This window comes from Coloeus monedula (genome assembly GCF_965178545.1).
Source record: "Coloeus monedula genome assembly, chromosome: 4".
NCBI classification, from domain to species: Eukaryota; Metazoa; Chordata; class Aves; order Passeriformes; family Corvidae; genus Coloeus; species Coloeus monedula.
Window position 1 is genome coordinate 20,477,816 of NC_138784.1, and position 20,251 is coordinate 20,498,066.

Genomic DNA, 20,251 nt, shown 5'->3' on the forward strand with positions numbered 1-20,251 from the left:
TCTACACAATGATCCAGCAACAGTAAACCTATTCATGTTTTAAATACTCCGGGAGTAAATGAATAGTAAGTCCCCATCCATTCTCTGTCACTCAAATAACAGAACTCATGTTTTATTAACACTTTATTATATGACTGAAAGAATTGGCCTTTTCCCCATCTTAAACAAGGAATGATTTTGCCAGAAAATTAAGGGCACTGAGGTATCATCGCTGTCAGAAGCGTGAAATGTTCAGAATGGTTTACAGTTAGTTCAACCTACAGCTCCGAAATCTGAGATACAAAGGGCTCCAGAGCTAATCCATGTGGGTCTCCAAGTCCTTGGTGCTGGTTGCCAATATGCTGCTAAGGTAATTTCTTAGTTGTGGACTGTTTGATCTGTTTGCTGTTTTTATCTCTTGCCACCAGTAAGTCTGTATATCAGATTTCATAATGCACAGGATCAGGGGCTTGCACTACACACACCCTAACAGCGAGTATAGTTTACAGATTTCAGGGCATCAAAGCATCTCCCTAGGAATAAGGCATAACCCAGTAAATGCTGTGTTTACCATATGAAGTACCACGAGCAGACCCAATCAAGCTAAAAGCAGGACTGCCCTTTGATTTTCCAAGTGCATGAATTCAACAGTCTTATTAAGAAAAAAATGCAGTTAATCATTAATATTTATTTGATGCTATGCTTAATTTTTGTGCCTTCAGGCAACGTAAGACAACCACATCTACCAAATTTTCAGTACAAACGCAATTCATAAGCTATCAAATTTGAATAATCATGTTCAAAAAAAGCAAAAACGTCACAGTTCCCTTCGCAATAACTCTAAGTGGTTTTATTTCTTTATTTTTTTTTATTAAATCTGACCCTTTCTGCTTATTTTAAAACAACACTTGTCCCAGAGTTAGCAGCCCTTCCCTTAGCAAGACCAGCTGTTCCACTTGTGACATTTTAAAGCTGTTGATGCTTTGACTCACATGCTATTTGAGATCTTTCAATCTGACTTATGAGGCCTGTCATTAGAAAAATCTGATAAATCTCAGACCTTCCAGGGAATCATCTGAACCTATGGGTGGAAAGGATGGCTTCAGCAGCTAAACGGCTGAGGTATAGTTACGGACTGCAGGCAGCAACCTCCAAAAATATCGGTATCAAAATGCTGCAGATTGCAAAGCTGCCAGCACTGGCTATGTTCTTTATTTAGCAATACAGCAGTGTCACACTGTCCCTTAGAATCTGTCTCGTAAATCATACCTACAACAAACCAAAATACTACCATTTTAGAGCTTTGAAAGCATATAAGAACATTTAGTTTCTCTTTAACTCACTCCCAAACTCGGCAAAATAAGTACCTGTACTACAGACTCCAAACTAGATTTATTACAAACACTTCCCCCCCACTAACACTGCATGTATGCTGTATTTTTTTTTAATTTGTAATATTCCAAACACATACAAGAAGCAATGGAAAAACATGCACCATTTCTCAGCATCAGAGTTAATCTAATCCCTGCACTGAATAGATCATATATCAATGTGGGTTTTTTCCCAGTAGCACCTTTTTAAGAAACCAGTCTTTTCCTAAGCAGAGCTATCAATAAAGTTAGACTTCAGTGATGTTACCTGGTGAAATAACTTAACTAGATTCTAATAAATTGCAAGCTCTGCTCCAAGCATTTTGTTGCTGGTACATTCAAAATGGATTTGTCTCCTGGCAGATTTTTTAATGTCTCACAGGTATTTAGCCTCCTCTCAGTAGGGATGGATGCAATCACCCATTCCCTTAAAATATTACCTTCCAGAGAACATCTTCATCTTGCCAAAACAGGTCAGCAGATCCAAAGGTATTGTCAAAACAGAACAGAAGAACAGGCAGGTAGATGCAGAGAGTCAGTGTGACCAGGTGGTCCTCTGCTAACACAAGTGGGCTGAGAACACACCTTGCAGGCACACACCCAGACCACCACTGTGACACATTTTTATCACGCACTTAAAAACTGCAGTATCTCCACCAGGTAACTCGAAATGCAGGTTCTCCAGCATGCAGCCAGCATTTCACTTCTATCTTACTAGACTAGGAGCCAGATGAGCTCAGACACCCCATGCAGAAGTAAATATCTTCATTTCCATTTTCTCAAGGTAAGAAGCCTCAAAGAAGCCTCAAGAGCATTTTTTTTTTTCTGAGGTGGGACTTAGATTCCCAACCAGTCCTTAAATTATTACACCTTATCTTCTCAATGACCAAAGCTGATTATTAAGGAAATAAGAAGCTCCTCTTTTCCCACTCCAGTGTAGATATTGGGAAAACTCAATATAGATCCCTACATAGCAAGGGAAAGGAAGTGTTTGTTGCATTAAAGAGTTACAAAAAGCTTCACAAATATAAAACACTGCTGTCTTTACAAATGCCTCAAGTTGCCCTCATAAGATGACATAGGAGGGTCATCTCTGAGTCAAAACTAATGCAATGCCTTCAGGTTTTTTTCTACAAAGCTTACTTACTACATCTGTGTGCTCACACACCAACTCCTGAAGCCACCTCTCTGCTCCAGAAACACTGATGAGCAGCAGTAAGAATCCCAGACTCCCCATCTCCAGTGAGGACAGCAAACACCCAACATCACTGTGCCTGCAGTTTCCCATGTGGATTTACTTCCACTAGTAAGACAAGGTCATTAAGACAGCCCTAAGTTTCTAACATAACTTGTCCGTATTTATGTATCTGTGTGTGCATGTGGATTAAAGGACATGGTATTTTACAAAGAGGGAGATCTACAAGCTCTTAGTTGTCCTTGAAGCAATCAGGATGTTAAATCTTGAAGGAAAAATCAACTTTCTCTAAAAATTTTCACTATTGTGCATAATTTCAGTGAAAAACTGTTAGCATGACAGTCTCAAAAGACCCAAAATCAAACAAATCAAATCCCCTGGCCTTGGCAATTCTTTCCTTGTCAGTCTTTACATCACAACACAGTTTTTAAGTTACAAGAGTCTTTTTAGGTTGAACAACAGTCTCCCTTAGAAATGTAGTTAAGGGGGGGGAAGGTGGGGAGGGAAGTAAAAATGAAATATTCAGTTGTTCTTCATGTATAGGTCCAAGGAAAAGTCTTTGGAACCCTTAAAGAAACAGCTCAGCAGCCATCAGCTGCACAACCAGACTAACACCTCCATCTAGTGGCTTTCTAATACTTGGTTAAGAATACATGGACAATAAAAGCTGTCAGACATAACTTTCAACTTCATCTGTCATAACACACAACCTACAACATCAAATGGGACCAGCAGACACACTGCTGCTCAACTTTCATCTTGAAATAAACTTCTGTATCATTACAGTACAGTGCAGGCCCTAAGGACAAAAATTCAGTAGACTCTAACAGATGTAATTCATGTCACAAAAAGATCCATTATATCATGAATCTTTACATTTTAATCACCTCTAGTTGAGTTCAGCTGCTTTGCTCAGATATTCAGATTTTTAGAAAAAAAATCTGGTCTAGATGAACAATTTTTGGTCCTCCTTGGATTTAGAAGTTATTTCAACCAAACTGAAGCAATCCAACTAAAACAGCATTATTAACATTCAACACAAATGCACCAATAACTACACTCCTTTCTTTCTCACCTTTCTTCCCTTCTAAGAGCAGCATTGTCCAAAATTTTTATTATTATTTCTTTAGTTGTAGTGTTGAACTAAAACAGCCTCGTAAAGCACACAGAAACCCATTAAGCATCAGGAGGCATCTATGAACAGACACAAGTCTAGTTCAAGCTTGGTGCAACTTTCTTCCTCTTCACAAGACATCTCACACCACTTAAGAGATTCCAGAAATGACAGCAAGAGAGGAATTGCTGCAAATGTCAGTGGAGACTGTAAATAATCAACCTTTTTTCTACTTAACTGTAGCATTAACCTCGCATCTCCCTTTGGTAAGAGGAAAACCACACTTGGCTGTGTTTACTATTACTGCCTACCTACAATATCCACTGAAAGAAGAACTGACTGAGCTCAGAACCTACCAAAGGCTTCTATAGAAACAACCTCATCCACACTTGATATGTAAAAATGTTTATGCATAAAAATAAAACATTTCTTACATTTACATACATAAGTTTCTTTATAACATACATGACTTGCTGCTATCAAAAGTAAGAGGAGTGGCTGGGGAAGAATTCACTGCTATGATCACACAGGGTATAATAATCCCAATTTAATTGCTCTAAAGCATCCACCAGGAAGAAAAGAAACACAGACAGGAAAGATGACTTGAAAGAAAACTGCAGAATGTTGTGGATGCCTGAGAAAAAACTGTGTTTACACAGAGATATGCCCAACCAAATTGTGGAAGAGGAGTTCTTAGGAACAGGTGAGTTGATCACAATGGCAATGTTGACACAAAGATAAGAACACACCAAGGAAAAGGGAACCAGCACAAATAGATGACACATGACTGATGACAAATTAAAAAACACAACCAAGACAGGGTAAGGAAAAATCATACAGAATGATAATAGGCACAGGATGTCATTTCCATGAAAACAGACAAGGAGATGGGAAACATATCTAAGACACCCCTGAGATGAAGCCTTTATGTTCATCTGGATAGCAATGAACCATATGAACATCCATTGTTATTTAACTGCTGTGACACTAGAGATGCAAAGGCAAAAGAAAATACCTATTTAAGCTTAAGCTTTAAAAGCTCTCTCTATTAATCTGTTTTAGAGCATGTAGAAAGACAGGCACATATGTTTTTACTTTGCAAGGCTTCTGCCATTATCAAGACTCCCAGTCAGCTAACACAAGTTGAGACAAGAAAGAAGAATTTCAGCTCGCATTATGTTGGAGTGTGACCAGCCTATGAAAGGAATTACACAAGATAATGTCTGCAACAGAGTACGAGTTGTTAGCTCAGCCTGCCAATAAAAAAAAAAAATGGGAACAGGACCTCATGTTCATTTGAGCGCCAAGAACAAGTCATAAAGTGAATTAGCAGATGCTACAGGTGGACATCAGAATAATGAAGACAAATTACCTATGGATTGCCATCCCATTTCGCCTGCTAACTCCTTCTCCTCCACAAATTCCTTGGCCTCAGTCCTTTTCACACCATGAATCACATCCTCTCCAGTACAAAAGTCCATGCCTTCAACAAACTTTTTAAACCTTCACCTATCCATTAAACCTGGCTGTAACTCTAACAGGTGTCCAAATAGCAGGGGAGAACAGAAGGCACTAAATGGCAGTCACACAAGTTGTTTTCTGTTGCCTTGCAGGTGGGTCAGCTGAAGGGCAGCTTGCTCAAGACCCCAGAGAGTACGTGGCAGAGAGAAACACAGCACTCAGTGCTGTTACTATTAAGAGAGCTAAGAGGGAAGAAAAAAGCTAAGAAGCTACATAAACAAAATTCTGTAACATTAAACAAGCCAGTGATCCAGAATCCTACAGCCAGAAAACAGCCTCCAGCAAACGACTGAGAGAAACTGGTAAGGCTGCCTTTTAATCAGCTGCAGGCTAGCAAATGGAATGCCTAATAACTTGCAGTCACAGAATGGACAATTGGTCTTTTGCAGGCAACTCTTTGAGTCACTATCTGCTTCACAACTTCAGGAAGAATCACTCAAAAAAAACCCACACTACTCTCAGAAATATCCTAAGTCTCCTAGGTGGGTGAGATTCCATACCTGAGCCATTCCAAAAGACCAGTACAACTAAGGCACTCATTCCTCCAGAGCCTTACCAGCTTTACTTTAGAGGCCAGGTTCTCCGGTAGTTTTGTTCGCAGCTGGTTTGTTTCTTTGAATGTAGCTGGAAATCCACTAAGAAAGGCTAAGTCTTGCATTAATACCAGACCTGGCACTTCTTTGTCTGTAGTCTAAAAACAAAAAAACAGGGTATAAAGATCTTTTTAAACATAGAATAATTCTCATAACAAGGTTGATCTAAAGCTTTCACTTTTTACTACATGTGAGTTATGGAAAGAATAGCACAGAAACTTTCTAAAAATGTACAGAATGTTTAATACATAACAAAAGCTAATCAACAGATTGTCAAAGTACATACCAAGTAACCCCTCCATACTATCTGTTTGCCGTTGTCTTTTAACATTCCAGAATGGGCAGCTTCAACTAGAATACATAAAATTGCAAATCAAAAACTTCTTTCAGTATAAAGTCACTTCTTTTCTATATTCTAGTAAGCAAAAAATATTTTTGCAAATTAAAGATACTTGAATATTTATGGTGTGAAAAGTTGTCTTTATAAATGATAAATAACTCTTGGTGGTAAAATAAAGACAGTGGTTGGACCAGTAGTCAGGCACTATATATTAAACAAAATATGAAACTCATACGTGCTCTAAGACCCTACTTATATATGCTGAACACTTGAATGATTGTTTTACAGTTGGCAATCCTTTGAACAAGGGCAGAACTTTCTGCACATTATTCAAACTAGACTTCACAGCAATTAAAAGAGGATCTAAAACTAATCTTCCTCAATCTAAACCCCAGCCTCTTGAGATTATCAGAGAAACACAGATATTCAGATATCAAACCTGTTTTGCAATAGCCTTTTAAAGCACAGAACTCTAATAATCTGTAATCAGTTGTCTGGGAGGTAAGCAAACAGTATCATTAACGTAATCATTTAGAGAAGCAGTTTGAGGGCAAGAGAGATACTGAATGACTTGCTAAAGTCAAACAGAAAATCAGCATCAAAGTCAGTACTGGAGGAAAAAAACCCCAACCCTAAAACTAATTCACAGCAGCTTACTAAGATCTTGCTCTAAAAACAAAGAGCTTCTTACCATCCTTAGGGCTATCAAAAACAATTACAGTCACATTGGTAGAAGGATTTTTTGGTTTTGCTACAAAGAACATATTGTTAGCAGCTTGTAAAGCAGGATGAATGGACGGCAGGTCTTTCAGTGTGACGTTGGCAGGTAGCGCAGGATCCAGGACAAGCATGGGCACTTTGATGCAGTGCGTCAGCAAACACTCCAGCTGCTTCTCACTACAACAAAATACCAAAGGCATATTTAACACCACTAGAAAATTTAAGACAGAAATCAATCTTGGATGCAATGAGAAAAGTTTTTGTAAAATCTGATCAATTATTTGAAACATTTGCTGTAACAGGGGGAAATTACTGAAAGCATGCTTATCTTCCTGCAGAAGGCAAATACCTGACTGGTAGTGTTTAGTTCATTCCCACAACTGTTTTTTCCAAAGTTCCAAGATTTCCAAGTCCACCCACAGAAGAGACCTTATAAAAATCTCTAAATAACAGAAGGACCAAGCCAAATGACTGAGACAGACCAGATCCTGCTGCTTCCTGGCAGCAGAACCACAAGAGGCGTGGACCCTCCACAGACAATTACTACTTGCAGTGCCATGTATACAAATGGCAGGTGAAAGCAACACTGAACTTTTAATGCATATCTACCTGTAGTCTTATGACTCAAAAAAGCATGAAAATTTTTTCATGGGGCTATTCCTAAACAGTGACAGGGATATGCATTCCAAACTCCAGAAACTGTTTTGTTTTAAGAAGCTCCTTCATATATGTCACAATAACATTACTTTAATTCAATACACATGTTATCATGCTGTCAGCTCTTGAAGTGGCATAGGAAAGCCTGCATAGGCTGTAGAAAACCAAACCACCCCCCCCAACCAGCATCTGCTTTCACCTAACAATGAGTGGAATATAATTTATCCCAATTTATGCCCCAAAATCACAAAAACTCACCTCTTCTTTGTTGGTTCTGTTGCATTCTTTCCAAGGATTTCCCTATTACAAAGTTAAAACAAGCATATTAAGTAACACTGAATTGACAGTTTTAAAAGAACCGACTCTAATTTCAGATTGTTAATTGAGTCAGGGACATGTTGTCAAAGCACCAGTAACCCAGATAAAGAGCTGCCAAGGCCTTGCCATTGGCCTTGCCATTGGCCTTGCCAAGGTGAGCACAGGCTGACACTCATGCCCTTCACTGCTCACCCCCATGCAGTGCAGAGCTCAGAAATGTGTGGCTGTGCTGAGAGCTGTGGCAGCAGGATTGTTTCTGCTACAGGAATTGATGGGGTTATTATTAGGCTACTTAACAAAAGCGATATTGATGTGAAAAACACTGGTAAGAAACCAGAATGAAGTGACCTGAAACTAGGTCTTGATTGCTTTGCCTAACATAAATATTCTGATAAGGTCTATGGAACAGTTCTTTTTGCAATAGCGGTCATTGACTCCAAAGCCCGTGAAAAACGGGGAGAGAACCAGGTGTCCCTGTAGATAGCAAACACAGTATAGACACAAGTCTTAACTCATAAACTTAATTTCAACTTTCCAAATCAGTGTTATGGAAAAAGACAACGTGTTTTTCCCTGCTGAAACAGAAATCACAGCATGAGTGATGACAAAGCTAAACCCACTAATATTAGCTATGTGAACTGGTAGGAAAATATTAGCATAAATCTGAAAGCTTTTCAGAGCAGAGACTATGTTTAAGATCAATGAATTTAAAGTTCTACTAATACTTTCAGTGTTTAGGTAACAAAGAAAAGATCCAGAATTTCCCTTGAGATCATACTGTTAGTTGTACATAAATTGCAAGACATAACAAGCCAAAACTCAGATCAATCCACTTACTTGTGGATTTCTCATTATTCTGAACTGAATTATTATAACCCTTAAAATACAAACTTGCCCTTCCATTTATCATATTTACTGGCCAAAACAGATCATGTGAGCAGAGTTACTTATCAGAAACCAAATCAACAGTTACAAGACATAATCCAAGGTATCTTGGAAACAGCAGCCCCTGTTTGAAGGCTTAGATCAGTAATTTTGCAGAACTGTATAGTGCAATCTACAAAAACAGATGCAGAAATACATGTCTTTGCTTCCTTAGCTAAAGGCCAACTCATACCTTTATAACATGCATAAATTATTTTCCCATTTCTCAATTTCAGTGTTCATGAGACTATTAATCTAACTAACCTAAAAACAAGAACTTAAGAAATATGCTTAAGATTTTATGAAGCCCATTATAAAAGAAATACGAGGGGGGGTCAGGAGAGAAAAAAGGGTTGAAGAGAGGTTATATATTTGAGGCATAGTTTTATTATTATTATTTACAAACTGAGTTATAGAAATCAATACAAAATGACATACACAATGCACAGTTTTCCACACGGCATTTTACAAATTCATGACAGAACAGCCTTAATTCTTATGCCTATCTTAAACAATTTTCTAATTAGACAGTACTTGACAGCTAAAAGTAGAACTGAAACAAAGTTTTGGGAATAATCAAATGAAGAAGTGAGAAAATGTGCTTTGAATTTTCATCTTGAGTAACATGGGAAAAAATGACAACAAAGAAAACTAGTACAGCATTAGATTGCTGCTGTCAGCTGAAGAGAAAAAATATGTAAGATTATTACCTCATTATTTTCTGTTCTTCCTCCATCTGTTCCCTGACCTGTTGCAATTCTTTGATCAGTTCAACATCTGTGCCATTCACCCAGGTGTACACCACATCAATTGGCATGGGTAAACAAAGCCTACATAATTCAAAGGAAAGCTACATGAGCTGTTTAATATTACATTACAAGTGTTCATGGCATCCTACAATAGCAATTTCTGTCTAACAACAGAAATAGTTGGTGTCTGGGCTGCAAACAAGACAAAGCAAAAAGACTCTCTTTAGCTATATATATCATGTCTCGATTATAGACAAGCCTTTGACAAAACAGCACAGACATCAACCAAAAGAACACAAAGTGGTTTTAACTGTTCAGTAACTAAAGGAAATTCTAACTTTATGCTCTAAATTCCACTGACACCAACTCCTTCAAACCCATAAAATTTTTTCAAGTCAGTACCAGGACCTGAGCACATTCTTAATTCACCAACTACTTTAGACAGGACAGCATGAAGCATAACTTAAATCATACTTACTGTTATTTAATTGCACAGAGCCAGTAGATGTCAGCAGGACCAGGTCTCTATCCTAGGAATGTCTCTTAGATTATATTAACAGGGCATTTCATAAACCAACAATCTAATCTGGGTACATGAATTCAGACTCCAGACACGGCAGACAAATTAATTCTTGACACAATTGAATATCCTGGAGCTGTTTCTGGAGAGTTGCAGATTTCCTAGCATGCAGGGGTTTGGGTACATCTTTCCTATTTTTTTTATGATGAGCTCCTCTACAAGGCCCACAGCTTTGTGTCAGCAGGTACTCCAGGCTGCTGCCATAGGTGAGTCTCTGAGTCCCGTACAGCAGGAGGATACCCCAATTATTATTTTCTAAAGTTCCAGTGTCAAGCCATTTAATACCTTCCTAAACTGTAGATGGCCTAGCAAACATTGGAAAACATCATAGTGTGACCCCATGGATCCCAGCATTAGAGAGGTTCAAAGGTGTTCGTTCCCTCTCTACCCACGGCATCCTTCCAAAAAGCATTCAAAGAGAGGCAGAGCTTATAGGCAGGTATTTCATCCACCTTCCCTTGCACAGCATGCCACACAGAGAGCTTGCACCCAGCTTCACCTTCTACTGGCTCAGACTCAATAACTGAAGCACAAAATTTGGTAAAAGGTCAGCCAGCAGCTCGTCACAGCACAATGGGCAGGAACATTTCGTACTCGATTTACCACTGTTCCTAACTGAGCTGCAACACTCAGAGGATAAGAGTGGGTCATTCTGAGACAGTTTGAACATCCCAGCAGCAGTGCTGCCTTCCCTAGCAGCACCACCCAGAAAGTCTCGCACATCTGCAGGGGGATACCCTCCTACCCTAAAAAAGTCAATTTACTTAATACAATTGATTATTTCACTTTTTTCTCCAGAGATGACTAGCTTCTGAGTCACTTGCAAGGCATGTTTTGAACTAAAATGTCCTCCAGAGGAGTAGAAATTCAATGGCAGGAGCTCCTCCAGCTTTTCCACATTTGTTGTGATCGGTTAAATTACTGGTTTGACGCTCCCTGGAATGCTACAGCTTGGAAAGGAGTGTTTTAGGTGGAAGCACCTGACTCAAGTCAGTGGATTTCAAAAATGCCCAACCTTCAGCCTTCTGGGCAAAGTGCAGAATTATTTACCCAGGCTTCATTGAAGAACACAGTATGTCTGAAAGAACTCTGACTCTTTCTATGATGTGAGGCAATTTTGACTTCTGTGAAGCCTCTCTCCATTTTCCCATTTCCTAAAAGTGTGTCTCTATGCAGTAGCACATACACCTACATACACTATGCCACATACAGCCAAATGCTAGTAAATTCCACAGAGGAAAAGCATTTTTGGTCAGATGCAGGCATGTTAATTAACCCTGGCATGGCGAGCTCATTCTTCACTACCAGAGGCAACAGAGACAGACCAGTAAAAAAAAAAAAGGGAACTGTCTGCAGATCCACTAGTTTAATTGCTTAAAATACATCCAAATACTGAATAAATTTTCTTAATGTGCCTTTACAGCATACATTGTTTCAGAAAGTAATATTTATCAAACATAATAATAAAAATCAGATATCCCAAGTCAATTTGTTGTTTCCAATTAAGCAAAGTAGCACTGTTAAGACTGTACCTTGCTGGACTTGGCCAAAGCTTTCTGGCTGGTTTCACGGCTTCCTAAAATATCCTGCGAGTTTATATTTTCACAGGTATGTAGTGGAACTTTGCTGTAAAAAGGTTTAAAATTAAAAGGAACAGATTCTACACTTCAGTAGTATTGTTCCCAAACACACTCTTAATATACAGAGTCTTTTGCAAATTGTTGAAGTTCAGAGAAGTCTTTTCATTCAAAAACTGTCTCTCAAATTCTGTAGCTGTGTTTCCTTCATATGGATTTATACATTTGGTCTTCCTCAGAAACGCCCAGTCTGGCAAACGGGTTAAGCCCAAGCTGAGCTGAGCTAATTTACTAAATACAGCCACCCTTCTAATCAGCTATTTCCCCTCTTTGTCATGACTAACAGATGCGACTCGAAGGTGCACTTTGATTCCAAGTGGAAATTATCTTAACACCTTTCTACAGAAAATCATCACTTTAGAAAATTCCTTGGAGACTCCCAGATAATTAATTAAGGTGAGGTTTTACACTTTTCTCTTTCAAAAACCATTTTTCAGTTGCAAATCTAAAAACATCGATAGGATCCTGCTTGAAGACAAAACCAGAGCCACCAGCTCCCCCAGATAGGACAGGAGACCTGTCACTCTTGCTGGGAAGAATTTCCCATACCCATGATATGTTTACATAAGAGAACCATTGTCACAGCTGAGATTGTAGGTAGAAGACAAACTTTATTGTCTCAACATCCACTGTTGCTGAAGGGGTACAGCAGATTTTGGATCTCTCCCAAGCTACCATATGGTGATCTCCAACCTTGCTGAGCCTCTTTATGGACAACAGAAGTCTAAGCTGCTCATAGAAAACCTCCCAGCCCTCCAGCCTGTTCCAGCTCTGTAACTAGGCACTAACAGTAAGTCAGTTGTTCCATGGCTTTTCCTCTCTCCAGCCTCCCTCAGCTCGACAGTTAATGGCTGGCCGACCACTGATAGCTCTCACTTGCTGCACCCTACTGAAATCAGTCTGCACATTTAAAAAGCTGAGGATTGTTCCTTCACATCTTTCCATATACATTTTTGAGTTTTAAATATGACATCCTGGAATAGCAAAGTTACACTAAGTACACTTACTATACCACTTGCAAGTAGAGTAATAAAATGCAGTCCTCATCCAAAACACTCATGCATGGAACTCCATTACTTAGTTTCCTTTTCTCCCTTTTTATTTTCATGTCAAAGCTTAGTCTTCAAAAATGGGTTTGGATAATAAAGTGACTTGGTAAAAAGCCCTGGAATGTCTACTCCACTCTCTCAAGGTGTTGTAATGTAAGTAGCTGAGCAATCATGTAAGTACCAAGTTTAGCAGCTGATGTGGCTGATCTGAAAAGTACCACAGGTGGGATGCCAAGGGTAATTAACAGAGAGGTAAAACAAGCCAAAGCAATTGCTAAACTTCAAGGCAAAACCAGAAGTCTGCTTTGGTCTGGCAGAGTACAGTGTTCAATAGGTGTAACTAATGATGTCATTGTTTTTGTCTGACGAGCTTTTTAGTTTATCATCATAAGGAGCTTGCCCCCATACACAAATTTGTCTACATTCCACAGTGAGGTTTTTTCCATAGAAGTTTACAAGTCAACTGTTACACAAGAACAGAGAATTTTACCTGCAAAGCTCTTAGAGAACAACACAGCTCAAATTCAATTGAAGGCCCATTAATATTTCCCAAAGGCCATGTAGTTTTTAGTTTCCACAAAGCAGTACACCTGCTTAATTTTCCTAACCAACAAGCCTCCTGTTCTCCAATTCTGAGTATTTTTCTCTAGCACTAAAACAGGAACTGATTAAAATCACTGTACGAGCTACATTCAATCTGGAAGTCCACAGTCCTCAGTTTATGTGTAGCTCTGTATGTTGCATTGACACCAGACTAAAAAACTCCACCAAACCACCACTGATGCAAGTGCATGCTGCAAGACAGGGTCCATTACTGCATTTGTGAAGTTTGATAATAAAAATAAACTGAACCCCTGACAAGGGATGTCTAAAAGTCAAAAAAATGCCTAAAACTGTATCTCTGCAAAGACTTCTTGTTGGTATGGATTTTTAGAGGAAGTTGGTATCTGCATGCAAATGTCACAGCAAACATCCCTGTTACTCCTGACACGAGATTGTTAAAGGCATATGGGTGAACTGGAATAATTTAAGCACCCATCATAAAAACCTTAAGCTTTTGATCAGGCAGCCAGTAGTTCCTCACCAGGCACTGGATGTTTTGCTCCCAATCCCCAGAAATGAACAGTAGTGAAGGAGTGCTTTACACAACCAAAATGAAGTAAGGAAACACTGCAGAAATGGGAAGTGACTATATCTACACCACAAGAGTAAGATTTGTGATTTTGTTTTGGAAAAAGTCAACGGTTTTATAAAAACACTGCAGTCAATTATCACAAAGTCAGGCATTTTAGTACTGACAGGACCAAACTGCCATGTTTTACTTCAGCGCTGCTAAAACATGTAAACATTAAGCTATTCATCCATATGAGCTGTATCACTCTGCTTTTATCTGTCATCCTTTGGAAAATGGGGGAGAGGAGTAGAAGAGGAGACTATAATAAAGTTCATAGTATTCACCAACACCATGCAATGCACTTTTACAGAGTTACCTCACACCAACTAAAGCGTGACAAACTGATCTGATCATTTCTACTGTTCCATGATGCAACAAACCTCAAGGCAGATTTAAGCATCTGCTTTCAGGGTTAGTTTTTTTCCCAGTCAAGTGTATCAATATTAAGAGTCTGATGACACCTGCTTAGTAGCTTTCTTCTACCTACCAATTCACAGCCCACTTACTCCCTGAGCAACAGACGCCATGGCTATTCAGACATGAAGTCACAGGAAGTCATGTAGCAGTTAACACAACTGAAATAAATGACCAATTGGTTTCCAACTTGCTGTGAGAGATTCTCCCATGCACTCAGATTTTAAAAGCTTATTACTAGCCTTGTGACTTCTCTGCTAAATAATGACCCTCATGAGACATCACAGAAAATGCAAGGTAACTTAAAAATAACTTCTCAAAACACTGAAAATTGAAATTTTAAGCACATAAGGAACAGTACTTATGTTTTCCTATCTTAATATGGAACATATGTTATTCCCTCCCTTCATTGCTAACATTGTCACCATATTGATGTTTCATTAGAGACTGGATGAATTAAACACATTAAAAATGTAAATTTATTATATGACTAGAGCTTTCAAATGCCAATCTTCCAAACTGGGAGATTATGCACTAACTATGCAGTATATTTAAGCCACTAAGTTTAAAAATTGCTGCAGATTTAGAGCCCATACAAAAAGGTCTACTCAACAGTATGTAACTTCAACTAATATATTTTATTTAAATATTTAATTAGACAGTAAAATGTGCAATGCTGTCAAGTGCAGGTAAAGCTTACCGATTCTGAAATGATTTACCAGCGACGTTGTCTCTGTATGAATCAAACATAACATGATACTGGTCTCTACTCCACTCCAAGACAACCTGCAAAGAAAAAAAACCAAAACCACTTGATGTCACCACCTTCTAAAGTTAGGTATTTAAATTTCATGCTTTGAAATCTTTAACCACAACTGATTTCATTCAAATCGATCTATGCACTAATAAACAACTGAGCAGACCAAAATCCCAACTAAATTATGACACTGAACCAGCAATCAGAACCAGAACTGAAGAGCATGCTTAATTTGAACAAACTCTGCTTTTCTCTGCAACAAAGGATTTCATTATTTATGTACACTCTTTTTAAGCTACTTTTTATTTAGGTCACCTCCCCCTTGTCTCACAGTATTTAAAAGTTCAGGAATGTTTTCCCAAAACTGAGATATAAATCAAATATAATTTGATACAAGCAGGAAACCCCTAACACACACACACCCCTGCACAGTTTTACTCATCTTTCTCTCTATTCTCATACAGGACATATTGAAGTATACACGCCTCCAAAATCTGAGCTTTGCAAACAAACAGCCAGGAAAAACACCCACAATTTTTCAACACTAAAAGTGGTAACTATGCTTTGACATAACAAAAAAGTACAAGTATTTTGAGATAAAAGCAATATAAAACATACAAGTTCTCCTCTGAGATAAACTTGCTATGACATCCTTTCCAGTGAAACTACAGTGGCATTTTGTGCTATTTTAGAGTTGAAGGCACAGTGGCTTAATTTACTGGGATAAGTACATATTTGTAAGCATTGGAGAGGGAAAAAAACCCAAAACAAACAAATGAAAACAACAAAACAAAAAGAAAGGTAATCAGGAAAGGATAGTATTTTACTATAGTAGTTACTTTGATAGATAGTAGATAGTTTTTTATGGACAGTTTTTATGATAGTTACTTTACATCACTCTTCCTAGATTTAAATGTTATTATCACTTATTTCTTGTATTGTGGGAACTATGAAATACACCATTTCTCTAAGGTCACACTCAAAACCACAAAAAGTTTCCTCCCTCTTAAGAGGATACACATCTCTCTTCCCCCGTTGCCACTAAAGCAAATTAAAACCTTCCATCGAGCAGGGAAGCTCCATCATGTGCCTGGGTGACAAGTGCACACACACAATTCCTGCCAGAGCTGCAGATGGTCTCTTTGTAACTAAGACCACATCAGCACACTTCCATTCCCCTCATACAAAGGACACAGATTGCCCATGTAGGCATAAAAATCTCCTCCCTTAAATACCAAGGTCAGGAATTGTCTTAAAAATACACACTATTACACTTTACTATGCATAAATCATTAAGTCCTTCTGCCAAATACCAGGTTTAATATAGTACACACTGGAAGAGCGTATCCATGTGGAAACATTTGCTCCTACTGATAATGATGAAGTGACACACTGTGACTGATCTGTGTCTAGAAGAAATACAGAAGTATTTGAGTAAGAATATATTATATGAATAATATGTCTCTCCAGAAGAAAAACACTAACCATTCCAGCCTTTTTCTTTGTCTTTTGTGTAACTATAGCCAAAAAGAGCAGAGGACAGAACTCTTAACAACACATCAAGGAACAAAGTTAAAAACTCTTTCTACCTGATACATTTTTTCCCAGCAACTGTTTCCTCCTGACACATTGGGCATAGTGCAATAATGCCTAGAGGCTCTTTTGCTTCAACTTCTCATACTGATATTATAAAACCACCAGAGGAACATTAAAAAACAAGGTGAGAGGCACTGCCTATTAGGAGCTACTGTATCAGACAGATGATAACACTGGCTCTGGCATGGTCTGGCTATAAAGCATTTTCCAAAGCAGAGCTACCTACAGAAGCATGGCCAAGAAGGGTTTATAACCAAACTGCCCTAATACTTAAAGCTCATCTTACAAACAAGGAGCAGCATTGACTTAGACCTGGCTACCCTGTATGCTTTTGCAGAAATATTTCTGAATCCTGCTCAATGTCCTAGTATTTCACTGAGCTCAAGATTTTCCTTCAAATGAAGCTCATTTTCAGCTTCTGGCTGTGAGAATTACCAGTCTCAAATTATTTGCCCTAACCATCCATTCTTACTCACCAGTAATATTGACATTAGCATGAACCCAATAAATCAGATCTAATTTTGCCTACTAGAACAAAAAAAAAAGCTGGTTCTAGGGTTGGGGAAAAAGCAGAACTGCAAATGCTGTTCAGACACCAGGGTCTGATAAGCATGGCCTCACACTCCTTTTTATTGCTTCAGTTTCCCACAGATGGCTAAAAATGGTTTAGCTGTTAATTTCTAGAAAGATTTCTTGGTTTCGTTTTCCCAACAGTTCTACATTTTTTTATTCGTTGCTACCTTGCAGACTCTGTATTGGAGAAGCATTTTCCATTCCCACGATAGTTGTCGGAAGAGGTCTAACAGTGTTCATTCTCACAAGCCTTGTCTCTCCTAAACCATTGAACTACCACTGTTTACCAATATAAAAAGGCAAAAGCAAAATGCATGCAAACATCTCGTACCAGGCTTAGTTTCATTGGTGTGTTTTAGCTTGTTCTTTCAAAAAACATTGCTTGCTAAAAACACTTTTCTTTTTTCTTAACATGTAATTTGGAAAATCTACTCCTACCTGATTCTCCCAGTTCTTTTGCTCACTCTCTAAATTGTATCTAAGCTTTCCAAGTAGCTTTTAAAGGGCTGGAAGCAGCAAACTAAGATTTAGGAGGAAACTCTGAGCAGTGATTTTGACTGATTCTCACCAAAATCAGCCGTAACTTAGACAACTACTGAAATATTTTTTAAAACCTTCAAAGTTCTATGATGTCCTAAAGCTGGGTTTTAAGTCCCCATTCTGAAGAAATGCAAAACTGTGCTCAGTTTCACAGCACCAAAAAATCTGCACCAATCCACGTTGATACTCATGTGCAAACGGGTGCCTATGAGTACTTTGCAATTACTTAATTTGCTGATGGCTTGGAAGTGTTTCAGGAACTTGTGGTCCCCACAAGACAGCAGAGATTAAGGACTTTATACGAAGATGTGTTGGTACACAAAGTTTTGATTGTGCTACATCCAAGAGTTTCAGATAATACTCTTTATGGATCTTCTTTCTTTCCCCCTGTATCCGAAAGAACCCATCAAATTAGAATAGAGAAGGGAAAAAAAAAAAAAAAAGGGGAACAACTTAGGAATCAGGAAATTCCAGTCTGTTTGCATTGAACACTGCCATCCTTTTAGACTGACAAAAATACTTGAATTCCCTGATTCCTCACTATATTCACAAACACTGCACTGAAGTAGGATTCGTTTTTTCCTCTCCAGATCCCTTCATTGACTTACCAAATCGATAAGACAATGTGAAATGAAGATTTAAACGTACAACACATCCGTGTAAAATCATATCTAGAAAAAGTGTAATTACAAGGCATCATTTACAAACTAATGCGGGCGAACTAAGTAACAAGTAAAGAGCAAAGCAGACTATGCTGCGCAGCTTGGAGGGAGGATACATTTAACTCCTTAAACCCCGGAAAGGGGAAAGATTCTGTCACTCCCAGTCGACATGTGAAGGTGACATCCAGCACAGGCTTTAAAAGACTCAAACAAAAACACAGCAGCAGTAAGTCACCTGACGAGGGAAGCGGGAAAGAATTGCACAAGAGCAGCAAACACCAGCTGCCCGAGCACGCCGGTCTGTGTCACCTGTTAGACCCCAGCTAACCCCCCGAGGGGACACGCGGCGCGCTGCCACCGCTCCCCGCAGCCCAACAGGTGGGGACAGGGCGGCCTGGGGAGCGGCAGCGGCCGCAGGGCTGCGCTCCGGGATGCGGGCACAGCCCGTCCCCGCGGGCACGGCGGGCCTGCGGCAGCGCCCTCGGCACAGCGCGAACGGGGCACCGCGATGGGCGGGACCTGTCACCCGCAAGGCGCCCGGTGCGGAACCTCGCTGCCCGCGGGACAACACAGCTACCCGGCTCCCCAGAGGAAAAACAGCCCCAAACCCCCCCGGGGCCGTGCAGCCGCGGGGCTGCGCCTGTCCCGCCGGCACCGCTCCGCTCGGCACGGAGGGAGGGAGGCAGGCAGGGGAAGGGGGGCAGCCACGCCGCGCCGGCGCGGCACCGTACTGACCTCCCCGAACTGCAGGGCGGAGACGATCATGAGGACGAGGCCCCCGAGGCAGAGGCAGGGCCCATACCTATGCGACAGGCAGGTATAGGTCTGGCGCTGCAGGAGCTTTAGCAGCATGGCCCGCCGGCGGCCGCCGCCCCGCACGGCCCGGCCCGGCCCCGCTCCCCGCGCTGCCTGCGCCAGGCGGGGCCGCCGGCCCAGCGCCCGCCCCGCTTCCGGCAGCGCCTGGCGCCGCCTGGCGGTGGCGGGGGGGCCGCGCTGAGGGAGCGGCGCTCCCGGGCCTCACGGCGCGGCGGGGAATTGGCTGTTCCCGTTGCGGAGAGACGTCGGGAGGGCTTGAGGACATCACACAGACACAGCCGAGCTGCGTGCTGAGATTTCATAAGCAGTCTACGCGTGTTTTGGCGCAGAAATGAAGTGCGGGGGTGTGTTCGTGGAATGGGAATCAGCAGGCTAGAGAGGATTACTGATGGAATTCTTCAAGGACAGCTCTTCAGGAAAAAAACATGACAAGGAACTAGTTAGCGATCACTAGCTGATAGCACACTCTGGATTCTGCCGTGAAGTTCAGCCACCTACATGGGACGGGCGCTCTTGGTAGCGCCGCTGTCAAGCATTGATCAGGCGGAGGCACCGCTGGTGGCCACAGCAGAATGATGGGGTGGCACAGGCCTGCAAGAGGCCAAGCGTAGTAGCACCTATCTCTGTAGTCTAGCCCTGCATCAAAAGGTCTTTTAAGTATTTCTTAAAACTCACTGCAGTGACTTTTCTGAGTAATAAACATCATCCTTGTGATCCTTTATTTCCTGTGTTAAGTAACAGTGGCTGACCCTTTCCAGAACTTTGTCCCAGTATATTTACACAGTTGTGGTGTGAGAGAACTACACCTGGCTATACTTTAAGAAGGCACAGCTCTTTGGCACATCTCTCCCAAGCCACTGAGCCCTTCTCCTACTTACTTTTTTGTGTCACATTTTGTCTTTCTCCAGGGTGAGAGGAATGCTAATGTCCTTACAAACAATTTGATGGGTGAAGGTTTCAGTGTTAACGTCTT

The 20,251-nt window shown here is 40.3% G+C and overlaps 1 protein-coding gene across 3 annotated transcripts in view; it reads right to left on the bottom strand.

Moving 5' to 3' along the window:
• Positions 1 to 19,382, bottom strand: part of GNPTAB (N-acetylglucosamine-1-phosphate transferase subunits alpha and beta) — a 41,332-nt gene extending 21,950 nt beyond the window's left edge. For 2 of the 3 annotated variants that reach the window (XM_082279531.1, XM_082279530.1), the window contains exons 1-7: positions 19,198 to 19,382; positions 15,035 to 15,120; positions 9,442 to 9,561; positions 7,748 to 7,789; positions 6,804 to 7,009; positions 6,059 to 6,123; positions 5,736 to 5,870 (exon numbers count right to left, since the gene is read on the bottom strand). In XM_082279531.1, coding sequence (XP_082135657.1) covers positions 5,736 to 5,870; positions 6,059 to 6,123; positions 6,804 to 7,009; positions 7,748 to 7,789; positions 9,442 to 9,561; positions 15,035 to 15,120; positions 19,198 to 19,314 — 771 coding nt within the window. In that variant the 5' untranslated portion in view covers positions 19,315 to 19,382. The remainder of the gene's footprint in view (positions 1 to 5,735; positions 5,871 to 6,058; positions 6,124 to 6,803; positions 7,010 to 7,747; positions 7,790 to 9,441; positions 9,562 to 15,034; positions 15,121 to 19,197) is intronic. The other variant, XM_082279532.1, reaches the window with a different exon arrangement.
• Between the last annotated feature and the right edge of the window lie 869 nt (positions 19,383 to 20,251).